The 19,322-nt window shown below is 44.9% G+C and overlaps 1 protein-coding gene across 2 annotated transcripts; it reads right to left on the bottom strand.

The window, feature by feature from the left end:
* Positions 1-10,810: 10,810 nt before the first annotated feature.
* Positions 10,811-16,433, bottom strand: dhrs13b.2 (dehydrogenase/reductase (SDR family) member 13b.2). 2 transcript variants are annotated; one of them, XM_063493483.1, is made up of 9 exons: positions 16,326-16,433; positions 16,018-16,191; positions 15,671-15,946; positions 15,190-15,519; positions 12,774-13,121; positions 12,605-12,697; positions 12,451-12,470; positions 12,286-12,338; positions 10,811-11,903 (listed from the first exon to the last, which is right to left on the bottom strand). In XM_063493483.1, exons 1-8 carry the CDS (start codon positions 16,369-16,371, stop codon positions 12,324-12,326), a joined length of 1,302 nt encoding a protein of 433 aa, XP_063349553.1. In that variant the 5' UTR covers positions 16,372-16,433; the 3' UTR covers positions 10,811-11,903; positions 12,286-12,323. The 2 variants fall into 2 exon arrangements, with proteins under 2 accessions (XP_063349553.1, XP_063349552.1); XM_063493482.1 differs by having other exon boundaries at positions 10,811-12,338.
* Between the last annotated feature and the right edge of the window lie 2,889 nt (positions 16,434-19,322).

The raw sequence follows: 19,322 nt of genomic DNA, 5'->3' as shown, positions 1-19,322 counted from the left end.
TACATGTTGGAAATCTGACTGATGTGTCACAACAGCTTAGGAGAGGAGAGCCAGACAGCCAGGCTGCCGTTAGAGCTGTTTATTATTCCACCATCATAGGAGGAGTGCTCTGATAGCTCTGAGCTGAACTCAAGAAGCACATGGAAGAACAGCAAAGGAAGAAATCCAAAGTAACTGTGGGGAGGAAAGAACCAAAGCTGCCGCACAGAGATTAAAGCCCAAACAGTAAAGCAATATCCACATGACCTCTAAACACACTCAGACACTGATTTTCCACTCGATATTCACAGATCTTCATTATGTGTGTCGTGAAGAGCGTAGCCAGCAGCTGACATGAATTTGCCTATGAGTTTAAGATACCAGTTTTTCTTTGGAGACACAGCAGGATCAGTACAGTCTGTACGGATAGGACACCATTAATAAAACTCCTTCCATGGACTATGATAAAACAACAACAAAAACATGTAAAACTCAACATGTGGTCCTGAAGAGAAAAACACCGGTTCAAAGGTACTGGCTAAGCCTGTGCCACCTACCATGCTGTATGGTAATTACATTGTGTGCTGTATGTTATGGTTCTCATTCATTATTGACATCAGAGATTAAATTAAATTACATTCATAGAAATTGCGTCATCAAAGCAGACATAAGGCTGAGTGACAGTTCAGTGTTTTACCAGTTTACCTACAATATAATGTAGCTATAACAGCAATTTGCAGTTTCTGTGGCACCTACTGACTTTATCACATTCAAGTGTTTGTTGTTAATCATTTTTACTGTGTTTCCAGTGTTTTTAAAGAGAGTAATGGAGGGAGGAGTAAGAGATCAGTGATCAGAAAGGAGTGTTTTGTGATCTTACTGGTTCACAGTTTGCAGTTAACTCAGAAACTGTTAAAAACATGCAATGAAATCCACACAGGATAACGCTGACCTGAGGCATGTGCTATGAAGCAGGATTTCGTCTTAGTAACTTTGAGGTCAGCCCTAGGTTTTCTGCATTATGAAGGCAGTTCACTTTTTACTAGGGTACAGTAAGAATAGTAACATTTACAGATTATTTGGTGTAATGTGAGAAAATGATTGAAGCTAGGTTAAGAAGAGAGGTGATGATCAGTGAGCAGCAGTATGGCTTCGCATGTTAGGTTTGCTTTGAGAGTGTTGATGGGGAAGTATAGAGAAGGTCAGAAGGAACTTCAGTGTGTCTTTGTGGATCAGAGAAAGCATGTGATAGGGTGCTAAGAGAGGAACTGTGGTACTGCATGAGGAAGTCGGGACAAGCAGAGATATTAGGGTGGTGCAGGACATGCATGAGGGCAGCGAGACAGAATTGAGGTGAAGGTGTGGTTGGAGTGACAGAAGGGTTTATGATAGGGAAGGGATAACATCAGGGATCATATCTGAGCTCCTTATTTGCAGTGGTGATAGACAGGCTGACAGATGAGGTCAGGCAGGAGTCTTTGTGGACTATGATGTTTACAAGAAGTAGAGATAGGGAAGGCAGATGAGTCTAAATATCTGGGGTCAACCATCCAAAGCAACACAGTGTAAAAGAGAGGTGAAGAAGTGAGTGCAGACAGGGTGGAGATGAATGTCAGAGATGATTTGTGACAGAAGGATAGCAGCAAAAATGAAATGGTAGGTTTACAAGATGGTAGTGAGGCCTGCTATGATGTATAGTTGAAGATGGTAAGATTTTGATTGGGCGTGACCTGGATGGACAAGATTAGAAATGAAGACATCAGAGGGACAGCTCAGGTTCAGCAGGTTGGAGACAAAGGTAGAGAGGTGAGGCTGAGATGGTTTGGACATGTGAATATTGAACAAAGCATGTTGAAGATGGAGCTGCCAGACAGGAAAAAAGCATGAACTCAAAGGAGCTTTGTGGATGTTATGAAAGGAGACATCCCCTGGGTTAACTTAGCGGGATGACAAGCAGCTTTGTGTGATAGCCACAGTTGGGGTGAATCCAGACAACAAAAACATAACCTGGGTGTGTTGAATTTACTTCATAGTACAGAGCCCTGAACTGAATAGTTCAGCATGTTGTCACTCATTTTTTTATTTATTTATTTTTTTTAAATCAGATTTGAAAAGATATCGAAGTATTGGATTTCTATCTCAAGTCATCACTGTGTCTTTTAGTAACCTAAAAGAGCTGCCAACATGGTTGTAGACTCTTAGGTTGTGTCCAAAATTACTCTGCATCCAGTGTACACAGTGTACTCCATTAAGCATCTGCCGGTCTAGATTCTGAGAGCATACATTTTTCCACATAGGTCCAAAAACTTTACTGCTCACTACTGAGCATTTATGGGTATTTACAGCCACAGCCTTTCTCCTCTTTCACTTTCCTCGGGATTCAGTTACTGCAGAATATTTTTTATGACAGGGAACTCCAGCCAGGTTTTGCATATTTGTACAAATTTTAATACTTGACTTCTCCACAGTCAGATCTGTCTTTTCTTTCCCAGCAACTTGTACCAACAGGTCCACAGACATAAGATCACAGATAAGCATTGAAACAACAGAGAAGAATAGTATTAGATCAACATTAAATCATCTTCAGCCTCCTGCCTTACGGTGAGTTAATTGTTCCCTGTACTTTTACAACATCCAGGGATCAGAGAGTGTGTGTGGTTCAGTATATCAACAGTGAAATCAGGCCCCATCCAGCACCAGCCTCAGCTTGCTGCCTGTCTCTGTAAACTGGATTATCGTCTTAAGATCTGTGACTGGATAAAGTTGCAGTAATTACACAGAACTAGGCCATCATGGAATTTCACAAATGTCATGCTCATCTTTTTCTATGGAATGATAATCTGTAACTGATATAGCCGTTGATGATGTTGTAAGCGCTGATGTCGTATTAACTGAAATTACACAACTAGCATGTTGTATATTTCTTTGGCCAATAAATGGAGGTTACCAGCAGAGCTTTCACTGCAATTGTAGACCTCACTTCAAACGTGAGCACACAGCCAGACACACACAGCTCCTCTAGAGCTAGATTTGATGATAGATATCAATAAAGACCCAAGATTTCTGTCATTTTAACCTTTTTTTTTTTTTTACTTGTTTACTGTCAGCTACATATTCCTGCTCTTTGGCCTTTATCTTTGAAGAGAGGCCAACGCTACATTCATTATCCATGATTTATATGAGAATATTCTATATTAAGATAATCTTCCACGGCACACCTGATCATTTCTCATGGCACACCTATGTGCTGTGGCACAGTGGTTGGGAAACACTGTATTATATTATACATTTCTTACATAAAGTGGCAAAAAATTAAGGTTTAATGCCATGTATATTCTTTACAATCCCTGTTTTGACTGGTGTGAAAAAAGTATTTTGAAAGTGTCTTTTTCACTTGAGTGATAAATCAAGTTTGGTTGGCTGTTGGTTGTGGTCACGACACCAGTGGTGTCCACAGACTAGCAGACTCTCATATCTTCTTCTGTGAACAGACAGAATACATCTCACAAGGAGACAACTGATAAAATCGGAATGGAGAAGGTAGGAGCAGGATTTATGTGAACTGTGGTTTTACTTTAAAAACACTGCAGCACTGATAACGGTCTTTTTTTCAAACATGACGTATGTGTAAGCATATCATCCCTCTTATCATGAAATCTTGATGGTATCTGGTCATTGTTTATCCTGAGATTGATTGATAGCCTTTGTTTGGTTTGTCTGTAATTTTTAATGGCTGTGTTTTTGCTCTGCTCTCGTTTGTCACATGGCATTACTTCAAAGAATATGAAAAGCTAAGTCTATTATATTTTTTTTAATTAATTTTCTTTCCTTTCCTCCCTTTTGCCTGTGGCACATCTTAGACAGCTTTAAATCTGCTTTAATGTGTTTGTCTCTCCTAAACATTTGCGATCAAACCCTGGGCCACACACACGCACACTTTTATCCCTTAGGGCACCAGAGGCAGGCAGGCAGCACGCACACAAACACACATCTCGTATAAATCAAAGTTAAGCCCAGTTTATCCCTGCAAATGGTCTCTGTGGACTCCATCCTATATGTTCCTCTTCATCAGCGCACATCAAAGCTGATGGCTGACATATACAAGCAGAGAGGGTCAGCAAGTTTTACAAGCACCTTCTTTTTTTATTGTACTGAGTGCATGTCTCTAATGAGAGAGCTGGAACAGAGAGCATAAAACGAGAATGCGATGTGAAAGCAGATGATTTCTGGAGGTCGATAAGTTTTACAAGAAGCTTTGATGTAAATGATAGGAAGCAAAGTTACAAGACTTACTTTTCATAATGGCCTATGACAATGTTCAAAGAAGATTACAAATACACAGATTTTATATGAAAAACAAAACTTACATTCCTCCCCTGTTGTATGTGGACATATAAATACGTATGTGTATGCACACAAATACATGTGAGTCTATGGAAAAGACTTCTGTCCACAATCAAAAAAATCATCAAGAGCTGCTGAATTTTCAAGTACTTGTTTTTTTTTTGTTGTTGTTGTTTTGTTTGTTTGAAACCCAGAATTTGGAAGTCTTGGGTAAAATTGTGGATGTTCACACCAAAATGAGTATCTTGCATTGCAATGAGTCATTATAGTTCTGCAAGATGATGTTTGGATTGAATATTTCTTTCTTTAATAATTCTGCAGCTGTGTGGGGTTTTTTTTGTTTGTTTGTTTGTTTTTGGGGTTTTTTGTGTGAAATGGTGTCACGGACCCAGCTCCAGGGATTTAGGGTCCGTGGGCAGTGTGGACTACTATTATAATCATTGCTGTTATTATGTCATGTTTGTGTGTTGTCTGCACTGCTGCTGTTCTTGTATTCCCCGTCCTTGTATGTATAGGCAAGTGGGTGTGTCTGTGAGTGTGGCTGAGTACTGGGTTCAGGTGGGCGTGTCCTACCTAGAGGATGGCCACACCTGAAGCAGATGATGACTCGCACACCTGCAGCTAATGGAGCGTCGTTGGGGAGCTTCTTAAGACTGTGGCTGAGCGCTTCTCAGCGTGGGATCGTTGTGTGAAACTCCACGTTAGTGTCGATGAATGTATAGTCCAGTTTGTGCATGCCTGCGGTAATCGAGTGTCCTGACAGGTTGCCTCTTTGTTATTTTCTCCAGGAAGGAGCAGGGAAGACAAGAGCAGCGAGCACGGGGTGCAGGGACAAAGCGGAGCAGAAGAGCACGGAGCACGGACTTGTGGGTGAAGACACGACACGGGAGTCAAGGGGAAAACACGGGGTTGATTCTGTGACTATTTACACCACTGTAAATAAACGCACTGCCTTCATCACAAAGTCCTGCATCTTGGGTCCTCATTCCCCATATCCCCACGGTCTGCCACGCAGACCGTGACAGAACGATCCCACCAGATGGACCCAGCGGACTTTTCGGAGAGGTTCAGGAGGGAGGTGACAGACAAAGTAAATCGTCTGTGTGACCTGTGGCTGGAAGCGCACGCAGAGGATTTACGTTGCGCTGTAGAGAAGCGGTTGCAGGAAACACTGACTTGTTTTCCCTGGGTGTTGGACAATCTTTTTCCAATGGTGGCGGATTTCCTGCTCAACACCCTTCACCTCCACTCTCCGATCCAGGCTGCCCCCACACTCGGCCAGCCTGAGGTTCTTCAGCCTGACACGCCGGCCCCGGCATCGTTTAAGAAGCGACGCTCACGCCGCCGGCGCGCCTCACCGCAGCCAGATTCTCGGACTTTCCTACAGCCGGCTGTGGTGAGTCATATGGTCAATTCATCTCCACTCACCTCATCTGTTTATTCACTGGACTGTGTGAACGCTAACCTCGTAGAACAGCCTGTAGCCGTAGCACAGCAAGCTGCCCAGCCTGTAGCCGTAGCACAGCAAGCTGCCCAGCCTGTAGCCGTAGCACAGCAAGCTGCCCAGCCTGTAGCCGTAGCACAGCAAGCTGCCCAGCCTGTAGCCGTAGCACAGCAAGCTGCCCAGCCTGTAGCCGTAGCACAGCAAGCTGCCCAGCCTGTAGCCGTAGCACAGCCAGCTGCCCAGCCTGTAGCCGTAGCACAGCCAGCTGCCCAGCCTGTAGCCGTAGCACAGCCAGCTGCCCAGCCTGTAGCCGTAGCACAGCCAGCTGCCCAGCCTGTAGCCGTAGCACAGCCAGCTGCCCAGCCTGTAGCCGTAGCACAGCCAGCTGCCCAGCCTGTAGCCGTAGCACAGCCAGCTGCCCAGCCTGTAGCCGTAGCACAGCCAGCTGCCCAGCCTGTAGCCGTAGCACAGCCAGCTGCCCAGCCTGTAGCCGTAGCACAGCCAGCTGCCCAGCCTGTAGCCGTAGCACAGCCAGCTGCCCAGCCTGTAGCCGTAGCACAGCCAGCTGCCCAGCCTGTAGCCGTAGCACAGCCAGCTGCCCAGCCTGTAGCCGTAGCACAGCCAGCTGCCCAGCCTGTAGCCGTAGCACAGCCAGCTGCCCAGCCTGTAGCCGTAGCACAGCCAGCTGCCCAGCCTGTAGCCGTAGCACAGCCAGCTGCCCAGCCTGTAGCCGTAGCACAGCCAGCTGATCAGCAGCCACCTGTAGCCCAGTCACCTACTCCACCACCGCTTTCATCTCAAACTCGGTCTGCTGCCCAGCACGTAACTCAGTTTTTAGTCCTGTCAGCCTCTCATCCTTGTCCTCACTTGGAGGTTGATATGTCTGCTGGACCTACTCTGCCATCATGTCACCCGCCTGTTGTTTCTGCATCGCTGTCCAATCTACCACGAGTAGCTGCCACACCATCATCACCTCCGCCCTCTGCAGCTACTTCCCCACCAGCGTCTCATCAGACTGCAGCGACCGCAGCACTCTCGGCGTCACCATCCTCATCACCTACTCGACCATCATCTTCACCACCTACAGCCACCGCTTCACCAACTTCACCTCCGGATCAACTGTCTGTAGCAGCGCCGCTGCCGGAGGAGCTCCGCGAGCTGGTGCAGCTCAGCGAGCCGGAGCAGGAGCATCTCAACGAGCCACCAGCTGAGGAGCCAGCGCCGCTGCAGCTCAGCGAACCCGAGCGGGAGGAGCTCGCGCTGCCAGCCGAGGAGCAGCTCAGCGAGCCACCAGCTGAGGAGCCAGCGCCGCTGCAGCTCAGCGAACCCGAGCTGGAGCTCAGCGAGCGGGAGGAGCCCGCGTCGCCAGCCGTGGAGCTCAGCAAGCCGGAGGAGCCAGCGCCGCTGCCGGAGCAGCTCAGCGAGCCGGAGCAGCTCAGCGAGCACAAGCTGGAGCTCGGCGAGCCGGAGGAGCCCGCGTCGCCAGCCGTGGAGCTCGGCGAGCCGTTGCAGGAGCTCGGCGAGCAGAAGGAGCGCAGCATGCAGGAGCAGGAGATCGGCGAGCAGGAGGAGCTCCGCGAGCCTGTGGAGCCCGCGCTGCCACTGGAGGAGCTCGGGGGTCAGGAGGGACCTCCACGTCTAGCGCGCCCTCCACGCCGCCCACGTCTAGCACGCCCTCCACGCCATCTACGTCCAGCGCATCCACGTCAGCGACCAGCGCGTTACACTGCTGCTCGCTGTTGCTCACAGGAGCAGCGTCGTTGCCGTCGGACCCGGGGCAGGCCGCCGAAGGAACAGCAGCGCCGCCGCCGCCGTCACTGGACCCGGGGCAAGCCGCCGAAGGAGCAGCAGCGCCGCCGCCGCCGTCACTGGACCCGGGGCAAGCCGCCGGAGGAGCAGCAGCGCCGCCGCCGCCGTCACTGGACCCGGGGCAAGCCGCCGGAGGAGCAGCAGCGCCGCCGCCGCCGTCACTGGACCCGGGGCAAGCCGCCGGAGGAGCAGCAGCGCCGCCGCCGCCGTCACTGGACCCGGGGCAAGCCGCCGGAGGAGCAGCAGCGCCGCCGCCGCCGTCACTGGACCCGGGGCAAGCCGCCGGAGGAGCAGCATCCCCGCCGCCGCCACTGGACCCGGGGCAGGCCACCGGAACCGTTTCGCCGCTGCTACCGGACCTGTGGCAGGCCACCGGAGCTGCAGCTCCGCCGCCACTGGCTCGGTGGCAGGCCCCCAGAACCGTTTTGCTGCTGCTGCCGGACCCATGGCCGTCCGCCGGAGCTGCAACGTTGCCGCCATTGGACTCGAGGTAGGCCTCCTGAACTCTTTTGTGGTAGTGATGGGCCGCCTGGGACTGTTTTGTGGTGTTTTTTTTTTTTTTTTTTTTTTTTTGCACCGCTGCGGGATGCGCGGTCTGACTTTGGGACTGTGAACTGGGGGGGTTTGTTGTTTATTGTTTTTTGGGTTTTTTTTGCTTGTTTTGGTTCTGGCCCTCCGTCCTGGACCCCCCGCCGCCCGCCCTGGGTTGGTTTTCCTGTTCTTGCTTTTTTGTTTTTGGGTCGTCGGGAGCCGACCCTTAGAGGGGGGGGTACTGTCACGGACCCAGCTCCAGGGATTTAGGGTCCGTGGGCAGTGTGGACTACTATTATAATCATTGCTGTTATTATGTGATGTTTGTGTGTTGTCTGCACTGCTGCTGTTCTTGTATTCCCCGTCCTTGTATGTATAGGCAAGTGGGTGTGTCTGTGAGTGTGGCTGAGTACTGGGTTCAGGTGGGCGTGTCCTACCTAGAGGATGGCCACACCTGAAGCAGATGATGACTCGCACACCTGCAGCTAATGGAGCGTCGTTGGGGAGCTTCTTAAGACTGTGGCTGAGCGCTTCTCAGCGTGGGATCGTTGTGTGAAACTCCACGTTAGTGTCGATGAATGTATAGTCCAGTTTGTGCATGCCTGCGGTAATCGAGTGTCCTGACAGGTTGCCTCTTTGTTATTTTCTCCAGGAAGGAGCAGGGAAGACAAGAGCAGCGAGCACGGGGTGCAGGGACAAAGCGGAGCAGAAGAGCACGGAGCACGGACTTGTGGGTGAAGACACGACACGGGAGTCAAGGGGAAAACACGGGGTTGATTCTGTGACTATTTACACCACTGTAAATAAACGCACTGCCTTCATCACAAAGTCCTGCATCTTGGGTCCTCATTCCCCATATCCCCACGGTCTGCCACGCAGACCGTGACAAATGGGTTATTTCACACAACTCTTCTCCTCAGTCCTGCAGTTCATGAATGTCCTCTAACATCCATTTAAACAACACTGTGCCATGAAACAGACTTTAACAATATAGATGATTTCTCACTAATTGAACTTGACTTACAAATACAGCTACATCTTTCTCTTGTAGTTATTAAGACTTTTTTTTTCCCTTTACCTGACTTTCTGTATTTTCTGCACTATAAGGCGCACTTAAAATCCTTTAATTTTCTCAAAAATCAACAGCCCACATAGCAAGCAGGTCTGGCCCGGGTCTGGTATCAAGCCGGCACTGCTGGCTGACTTCTGGCATGATAAGGCGTATGTCATCCAGATATGGGCCAGGCCTGGTGTAGATGGCACTGTCTATGTGATGGCATGCCATATCTGGCTCGATTTTGGTTTGGGATATGTGGCCCAGGGTCATAGAAAACAGGCCTGGCCCGGATCTGGCATCAAGCTGGCACTTCTGACTGACTGGTGTCATGGCGAAGTGTATGCCAACCAGATGTGGGCCAGGTCTGGCAATGATGGCACTATTTATGTTCCTATTTTCCTATTTTAGTTAGAAGACCCAAATGCCATGTTGTAATAGTATACTGCTATGATAGACAACGTTTCAAATGCAGGTTTGACAGGTTTGTGAGTGTACACTTTATCCAAAACCTAGTCACCTACTCATGTTTATCACTGGGTGGCTGTAGATCAGGAGGTAGCGCTGGTCACCTACTGATCGGAAGGTTAGTAGTGGGATTCCTGGTTACTCCAGTCTGCAAGAGTGTGAATGTGTATGAATATAGTTAGGAAGCACTCAATTTAGACAAAGTGTGTGAATGTGGCATGTTATGTAGAGCACTTTGAGTAATCCGGGAGAGTAGAAAAGCGCCATATAAAAATCAGTCCATTCACTGTTTGAATAGAGTTTTGTCATGCTACTTTTGCACTATTATGTTCCAGCACATGTTGTTATTACATGGCTTTATTTAGGTACACATTAGGCTGATATCTGGGGCCAGAGCTGAAACTGTTCTGGGCCAGCAATGTGTCTGCAACTGGCCTTGTGCTGGCCCATGTGTTGGTCACCTCTGGGAAACCAGATCTGGGCCACCAAAGGGTCGTAATTCTTTGCGGTATGTGGGCCATGTGTAAGCACATTGTGTGGGCCAGATCCGGGCCATACCAATTTTGCTATGTGGGAGTGTGCCTTATAATCCGGTGCGCCTTATGTATGAATTCTGGTTGTGCTTACTGACCTCGAACTGATTTTATGTGGTGCACGGCGCTCACAAATCTGTCAAAAAATGTTTTAGTACGACTTTGGTAAGATACGAAACTGCAACGCTTGATGGATTGTGGAAGCATTACGGCTACCGTAGTCAGGAGCCTCGCGGACTCTGAGTAATCTGGATCTCCAAAACTCTTCTTTCATCTTCAATAAAATGATCAGCATTGCTGCTTTACCAGCAAACTTCTAACGTTAGCAGGAAGTTAGTTAGCTAGCTAGTTTCTAACTAAACATGATACACCATGTTCTGACTGAGAGATTTCTGAAAAAATTCAAATGTACAGCTCTGCTATCACTTCCAACATAAATGAAGAATAGTTGGTATATAATGATGTCCAATGTGATCGCTAGCTATGTTAGCATAACATAAACATAGTGAAGCTAGAGGATGAATGCTAACTTTTTTCCACTCATACGAGGTTAGTCATTAATATACTCACCAACATGGGAATAGAGCAGCTGTGAGAGAATTCAGCATCAACTCATTTATTCCCATTATTCAACAGGTTTTCAGCAGTAGAATCGCTACAGATACACAGTATTTGATTCCAAGTGCCTGGTATACTTTTCTTGTAAATAACAAACACTCCAGTTATCTTCAGTGTTTTTAATCAAAGCTATTCTGTAATTCCACAAAATCTAACAAAACATTTTCATTTCTTTATCGGAGCATGGATTTGATTGTTTGTTTGGAAAAAAAAAACAAAAAAACACCTGAAGATCATGAACGTGTTCTCTGCAGCACTTTAAGTGGTCTAAAACACCACAATGCACCTTTTAAAATATGATTGCTGCATTATGAACATTGAGTGGTTGCTCCAGCTGTTCTTTACCACCCCTGATCCCAATTAATAAAATGGGTTTCGTTAAGACCAGTCTCTAAAAAGCAGTTCAGACCAAGCAACAGTCCTTCAAGAGTAAAAAAAAAAAAAAAGAAAAAAGCTGTAGTTCCACTATTGGCCAATTAAGGTTCCCTAAAAAAAGCAAATCAATCCCCATAGATTTCCATGTTAAAAAGCATGTTTACAGACTGGTATAGGAAAGTCTCCTCAATGGATAGTTTCGACCTTTCCTTCTCTTAATGTCATGTAATATGTGATATTTTTCTATAACTCATCTATTTGGACACAAGTAAGTTTTAAGTTAGGGATGTTATATTTGTAATGTAATTGTCCGACAATAATATAACCTGCTGTGTAGTTTGGCATGTTCAAAAAGTTCGTAAAAATACTGGAATTTCACTCGCCAGAAGTGAAGCCCCCATTTAGCAGATACTTAATTTAATGAATGTTGCTTGCTAACCAAGTTAGCTAGCTAATATTTACATTCCACCCCCTTCATCAAATATTGTCTCTTACTGCTCCTAAAAGACAGCCTGGTATCGTCCAAAATTCCAAGGCTTAACCTTCAAAGTGGGGAATCCAGAAACTACTGGGTGAGATCACTGTGGCTACATCCATCTTTTACATACAGTCTGTGGGTTGCGCCAACCAACCTTAAGCCTGATAATAATAGGCTTAAGGTGTCTCTTAGTGGATGATGATTCACATGAATAAACATGTGAATATAGCCATTGCCTAGCAGCAGTGCTGTCCTGCTAATTTGTTGTTCCTGGGGTAAAAGAAAAGGCATTTAGATTAATATTATAGTAAGAAGAAAACAGGAAAATGAATAGGACTCTCTCAGGATTCTAATAAACACAAGAACACACTGATAGCCAAGCAAACCCAGTTAATAACAAATAGGAGGAAATGCACAGCAGGCATGTCTATTAGGGCAGACTTAGGTTGTATGGACATGGTTTACTCTTGGCCAAAGAAACCATATTTTACTTCAAAACAATCAGACTTTCAGAGTCCATGAAATTAAACTTAAATCAGTGCAACACAAAAACAATCAGTTTCACAGAAACCCAAATACACCTAAAAACTAAAGTCAAGCATTTCAGCATTTCTAAAATAAAAAAAAAGATTGGGGGTGGGGCTGTTCTCACTGATGGGTGTGATGCTCTGCTCAGGCCATCAGCGCTGCTCAGTATGGCTTCTTCTGCTCGTGACAGGCACAAAAACACACACGTCATTGAAAAACAAAGGTAATTAAATATCATTGTGACTGGTGTCATTACATCAAATGCATTTTTTAAATAATATAACCTTACCTCCACTGCCCTTTTCCTTGCTGTGGAGAAAATAAATGAGAATTACTCTTTAGGACATCAACACCTCATGTAACTCTACAAACAGCTAACACATGCAAGCTTTATATGTTTCCAGGAGGCGCTGGTGGGTTTGCGGCCTGTTTATATCACTCACCTGAGTGCAGGTAGCGCAGCATTACAAACAGGATGACCAACAGTACGATCACAATCAAACCAAGAGCAATGTTAAACATCCAGCTCCCTGGCTCTGAAACAGATAACACACATGAGCCTCTGCTGCTCCCTACTGATAGTTTACAGTATTACACTGAGACGTCTCTCACCTTCCACATTCAGAATGAAGCTCTTTTTGATGGGCACTTTCAGGGAGTGATGAGAGACACTGCAAGTAAACTGTTTGCCAGACTGCCTGAGCGAAGCCTTGAGGTAGAAGAAAGCTGACAGCGAGTAGGTCCTGTCCTGGTTATGTTTGTGGCTGGACAGCAGGATGTTATCCAGCACCTTGGGCAGAGGAGCACCGACCCTCTGGCCTGACGCTGCCGGGTCCTGCTCGTACCAAACTATCTCCACATCCAGGGGGTAATAGCTGTTTGCCTCACACACAACTTTCTGCTCCTGGCCCTCCAGCAGTGAGAAGGTGGGTCCCACATTGAGGGAGACACGAGGAGGCTCTTAGGAGAGAAAGAATGGAAAATGTAAAAAGTTATCCCAAATGTATGAATCCACAGCTTCTGTGTTCTAAGTGATGGAAACATTGAAAAAATCACACGTGAATTTCATTAACCATCATGGAGGGATGGATGGATGGATAATTGTTATTAATCTCTGTCTCTCTTCCACAGCATGTTGTCTATCCTGTCTTCCTTCCCTCACCCCAACTGGTTGCAGCAGATGGCCGCCCCTCCCTGAGTCTGGTTCTGCCGGAGGTTTCTTCCTGTTAAAAGGGAGTTCTTCCTCCCCACTGTCACCAAGTGCAGCTTGAACTGACTGTTGCTGTGAATATAACTGACACAGGAAGCTACTGCTTTAATTTCAAGCTAACAATATAACAAATGAATGAGAACAATGTGTAACTCAGTTGGAGTTAGAGAAGAATAACTCAGTGATTATATGTTGTAGTAGCCAAGAGGTGTGGTCTCTGTGAAGGAGCAATGAAGGATAAATTAGGGGAACTTTGACCGAGCCACATTGTATAAAACAAGTGGAGTTTCCCTCACTTCCCTTTATTCAGTCACGCACTCAACAGTAACCCCCAACTGCTACTGTGACTGATATTCCTCACAGCAGTACTCTAACACTACAGCCACCCCTGGCTTTGCTGCAACCCTAAGTTTTGTTTCCATCCATCCATCCATTATCCTTTTCAGGGTCATGGGGGGGGGGGCTGGATAGCTGTCATAGGGCTGTCATAAGGAAAAGTGTTTGTGATCCCTGATGATCATTTGAACTGGAGACATTTGAAATATCTGAATATTCGTAAAAGTTGACAATAAGACACAACTACATCATGAACCACATAGAGCCCACTTTGATTTTAAGCGAGCTGGACCAGTTAAATTACCATTTCTATCAGTGTAAATGAGTTTAACTAACTAATTTCAACAATACATCTCTGTTGTTCTACATGAGACATACAACATACTGCTGTAGTAAACTACATTAATCTGTTAGCGCAACTTTTTTGGCTTAAATTATTAAAAACAAAGTGTAACATTACAGAAAACTCTGGTAGCTCCTTACCTGTAGTGTCCTATAATTATAAGGCAGAAAGTTAAATTTCCTATTTTTATTATTTATTTTACTCTAGAAGCATTGTTTTGTTTTTTAAAAAGCTGACATTTCTAGAGCAGACAGTAAAAATACAGTAACTTTTCTGTCATTTAATTGTTTATTTGCTACTTTATTGTTGTAGCATGAATGGCTGTGGGGGAGTTCTCTATCAGCAGGACAACTATAACATTTATAAAAATACAGTTTTAACTGTATTATTTAAAACTCATGCTCTTCTTCACATTTCCAGTGGGCCGATTAGAGTCTTTGCCTAGCTGATTCTGGCCCCTGGACCTTATGTCAAGCAACGCTAGGCAATGTTTGGATGAAGTCGGGACCTAGAAGGGCAGGTAATATGCTGCCTGAGCATGAAGCACTGAAAGGAGCTGGTGTGTCAGCTGTGAAGAGCATGAAATGAAAGTAGATGAAATCTCAGCTGAAGCTCATTAAAAGTTATCAGGGTCCACTGTCCATTCAAGTGCCCATTACCCCTAACTAAAGGGAACCCATTAAACTAATTTCCAGCCCCATTTGTTTCATTCTTGCTGTACAGTAGAGCAGCTTTACATGATGCACAGTTCAAAATAATCTTGATTTAACTTCTGCTGGGTCTTGAAATTGCTCTTCAGCGCTAACTCCTCCCCCTTTACACCAACTTTCTTCTGATTGGTTGGACCTTATGAACAAAAGATTAAAACAGTGGATGGGTTGGACTTCTCTCCTTACAACCATATTAGGGATATCCACTCTCATTGACTTCATACAGATCTAAGAGTAGAAAAACTGTTTAAAGTCTGGATATGGATACTTGTTATTATCATAATCTGAAAATCTGACCATCTTTAATATGGAACAGTATCAGTATGACAGAAAAAGTAAAAAAACAAAAACAGAATCAGTCATTTTTCAGTTTAACTAATGTAACAGGCAGAATTAGTATTAGTACTTTGTGTCATCTGATTTCCTCACCTTCGATGTGCAGATTTATGTCCACACTGCCAAACAGTGGATTCACTGACACTGAACAAATGTAGGTCCCTTCACTGCTCATCTTAGACAGGGGGAGGGTGTAGGTGGCATCGCCATTCGCCAGAGCCTTCAGCCCAACGCCGCTCCCCTGGGTGTGCCCGGTGCGGCTGGTGTAGCTGAAGAGTTTATTCCTCTCTCCCCGGTGCTGCCAGTGCCACTCCACAGTGATGTTGGCGCCCTTGTGGTCAACGTCAAACTGGCAGTGGAGCTTTTGCTGGGACATCAGGCCTGCTTTCACTGAAGGAGTCTTTGTTTTGATGGCCATGGCGACTGTGGAAACAGATCTGGTGACTGTCTGCACAAATTTCTCAAAACAAGTGGCCCACCATGTCCCATAACTACACATGCATCATCAACAATAAGTATCTCATATGATAAGATATATTTTTCTGATTCTGAAATCCTCATATGTTGAGTTTACCTGTGGTGGTGAGAACCTCTCTGTCAGGGATGGGGGGCCATTTGCGGTAGTCCTGCTCTCCTGGGGGAGGCTGGTCAGAGGGGTGCCTGAGGAAACCAGTGACTGTAAAGAGGCCCCTGCTGTGTCTGAGGGTACAGAGGAACCAGCGGTTGTACTCTTGGGCGCCCATGACAGGCCAGCGGACATAAATGCCCTCTGTGCTGTATCTGCGTAGCTCACACTCCAGCTGCTCTTCCTCCACCCCCTCCAGATACCGCCTCAGGTCCAACTTTGATCCTAGAATAGGACACATGCAGTCAAATCAAATGCCTTTCAGCCTTCTCCTCATGCAGCCTGCAGTAACTCACCAGTGATTAAGAAAGTGATGGCGTTTGGGTTAACAGGAGCATCTCCTTTCTGACCAAATTGCAGCATAGCCTCTCTGTGGATGAGTCGAGTCTCAGTGTGCCCCTCATTATTAGTAAACACATGTTCGTCAGTGAATTGACAGGGCAGCCACTGGTTCTGGATACTCCACACACCTAAATCACACAGACATATGCACAAAATCAAACAGTGAAGCCGTCATTAAGCGTATGATTCCATTCATGCAGTCGAGTGTAGCGTCCACAGTAGCTCTAAAAACGCGGTGACAAAGCCTTGCACAATAACTCACCTGCACTTAGATACAAGTAAATAAGTATCTTTAAGATTAAACCCATGATTCTTCATTGGTGACCCCGCAGAAAATCCCCTTTAGCTTGGTTGCCACTCGAAGTTTCTCCGGATACTTTCACTTTCATTTTCAAGGAAAAAAAACTGGCTTTGCAGACGCTCTGATCACGTGACAAGCAGCACACAAAGTAAGAGGAAAAATATGAAATTATAATAATATTCGCTGTTAAATTGCACTAGTTTCAACGTTAGATTGTTAAAGGGACCCCTAGTTATTGTTTTGTTTATTAGTAATCTGGCTGTGTCCTGTGCGCACTACTGTGTGACAAGTTACTCACAAAATATCCATAATCATGCCCACAGTTCTACAGAGGTTTCTCCACACGTCTCAACGAGTCAACCGTAGGTTATGCTTCCATTTTTTACGCCATCAAACTCGTAGTAGTGCCTTTGACCTGAGGCGTTGCTGTGAGTGCACCAGAGCACATCCACAGCCACAGCACAGGAGTTTTTTTTGTTTGTTTGTTTGTTTGTTTGTTTTTACAAAAAACTTTATTCATGAACAATAGCACAAGAAACAGACAAGAAACGTAGAGTATTCATCAAATAAAAATCATGTGTAAAAACTGTGTGTTTAAGAAGCTAAAAAAAGTTATAAACTATCAGAAAGCAGGAACTTGTCTCAAATTAATTTAAAATGGCCAGGTAAAGCAACTTCTGTATTTATTTTTATTTAATGTTAATAACTGTACAGTACTCTGTTTTTGGTAACTATTGTCCATGATGTAAATATGTAAAAAAAATTGTGTATGCTTCTGTTCTGTGTCCTGTGTGTCCTGTTTGTTTGTATATGTGTTTTTCTTGCTGCTGTTACAACCCAATTTCCCCTTCTGGGACAATTAAAGGATTATTCTATTCTATTCTATTCTATTCTATTCTATTCTAAAGTAAGGGATTTCCTATCACTTGCAAGTTTTAGCAATTTACTCAAGAATTTAAATTCATTAAGCAATCAGTTTTTCACTGTTTGGTTTTAAAATATTTACATTTGTGGATACAGTATTCCCTGACAACAACAGAGTCCAAACAAATATCCCATACTTGATTGCTTTATTGAATCCCAGTGGACTGTAACTAGCTCCATTTCATAAAGACTGCAGTAATTCAGTGTGGAAAAAGCAGAAGATCCAGACTTCAATATCATCTTCACAGAATACTCAGGTGGTCGTATCCAAGTTAAACCAGTTTAAATTGGTTTAACTTGGATAATAACTTGAAATTTCTGAATTTCATCTCCTTGTTACCCGAACCTCTTCAGCCTCAAATTCCTTTAAAATAGAGTTTCTTTTAACTGAGTGAGATTAGATTTTCTGCAACTAAATGCTTCTGAAAACTGTTTGCACCTTTATCATCACCAAAGTCAATACCTGCTATGCAGAGCTGTCTGGGTCCAGGAGAAGTCTCAGAGTACACAATGTCTTCTTTATCCATCCATCTTGAAGGCACTGGAATGTTTTGTTCTCTTAGCAGTGCATTTGATTTGCCGTTTCTCACAGAACACCTCATGCAGCAGATTACCACCATTATTATCCTTAAAGTGAGCTACAGCCCAGCCTCAGGTTCTTAAAACAATGGTAAAGCTGAATAGTACATGAAAAAGGGAAATATAGTAACACATGCTTGTGCCCCTTGTTCTGAATCTGGAAAGTAGTCAGAACTGAGGGGATATTTCCGATGAAGTCACTGTTGATCTTAACTGAATTGTGACAGTTACAGGATCCTGTTCAGGGAGGGTGCTGTCTTAGCTCCACTAGTTACTGAAACATTACTATTAGGGGTTGCATCCTTCTTCCATATGGTCTTCCAGTGCTTCCACCAAATGTTGCCTTGGTGGGCCATTGTCATATGGTTTCCCTGCCATTGAGAGGGAACTGTAATAATGTAATAATGTAATAAACCAGCTGTACTCCACTGAACCATTCAGTTCAGTGGAGTACAGCTGGTTTATTCTCCTGGCTTCTATCTCTCTGGTATACATCTTCAAGTGACTGGCCAAGGTTGTGATTCTTTGCTTGGCAGTTTCCAAGCCCTTGAGTTTGTACTTCTGTACTTCTTAGACAATCCTTTCTGCAGCTCTGTTGAGGGCTAACTCCCCTCCACACTGCCTTGATTTTGGCCTCCTTCTCCATGGAGGGTACTGCTTCTTGTGGTTGTTCATCTTTTAGCCAAGCATCTCAGTGATCACTGCTGCTGTGGTTTAGATCAGCTGGTTGGTTTCAGTTTGTCTGTAATGCTACATTCACATCTTTTAGTAGACCCTCAAAGGTTACTTTGAAAGTTGAACGTTATAGACTTGGTAATCAGCCACAGCTTAGCCACAATCTTCTCTCTCTAGCACTCAACACCTTCATCGAATCAGCTGTACTTGGGGCTTGGTTCCAATATGGGATGAGGGTGATAATATCTCCCCCCTGACGTGATGTCCTGGCCCTGTCTTTGCCATAGCATTTGTGTTGTACATCATCGATCTCCAATTGGGATAGCAGTTGCTTCTTCAGAATGTTGGAGCACCTAAGCTACTAGTTGTTTCGCTGTCAGTTTACAACCTCTTCTGTTCCATGTGAGAGGATTTTCTCTAAGGCAGGAGAAATTATCTCCAAGAAAAGAAACAGACTCGGCCATCACACAGTGGAACAAATTCTCTTCCTAAACAAAAACCAAACAGGATAACCTTAAATGTATCATGTTTTTACTTTACAAGTTAATAAGCATTTTCCTTCTTCTTTTCCTTCTGCTTCCTTCCTTCACAATTAATTCTACCTCCAGGTCAAAAATATGTATAAGAAAATTGGCCTAATATCATATTATTTATAAACATACCTGTCCAGTGGTTAATTGCATAACTACATTAAGGCAGGACCTCACAGCAGAAGCATACTCCATAATGTATTGTACATTATTATATGTATATTAAATTTATTTTTTTATCTATTGTATT

This window comes from Pelmatolapia mariae, linkage group LG14, assembly GCF_036321145.2.
Source record: "Pelmatolapia mariae isolate MD_Pm_ZW linkage group LG14, Pm_UMD_F_2, whole genome shotgun sequence".
NCBI lineage: Eukaryota > Metazoa > Chordata > Actinopteri > Cichliformes > Cichlidae > Pelmatolapia > Pelmatolapia mariae.
This window is presented reverse-complemented; position numbering and strand designations above follow the sequence as displayed.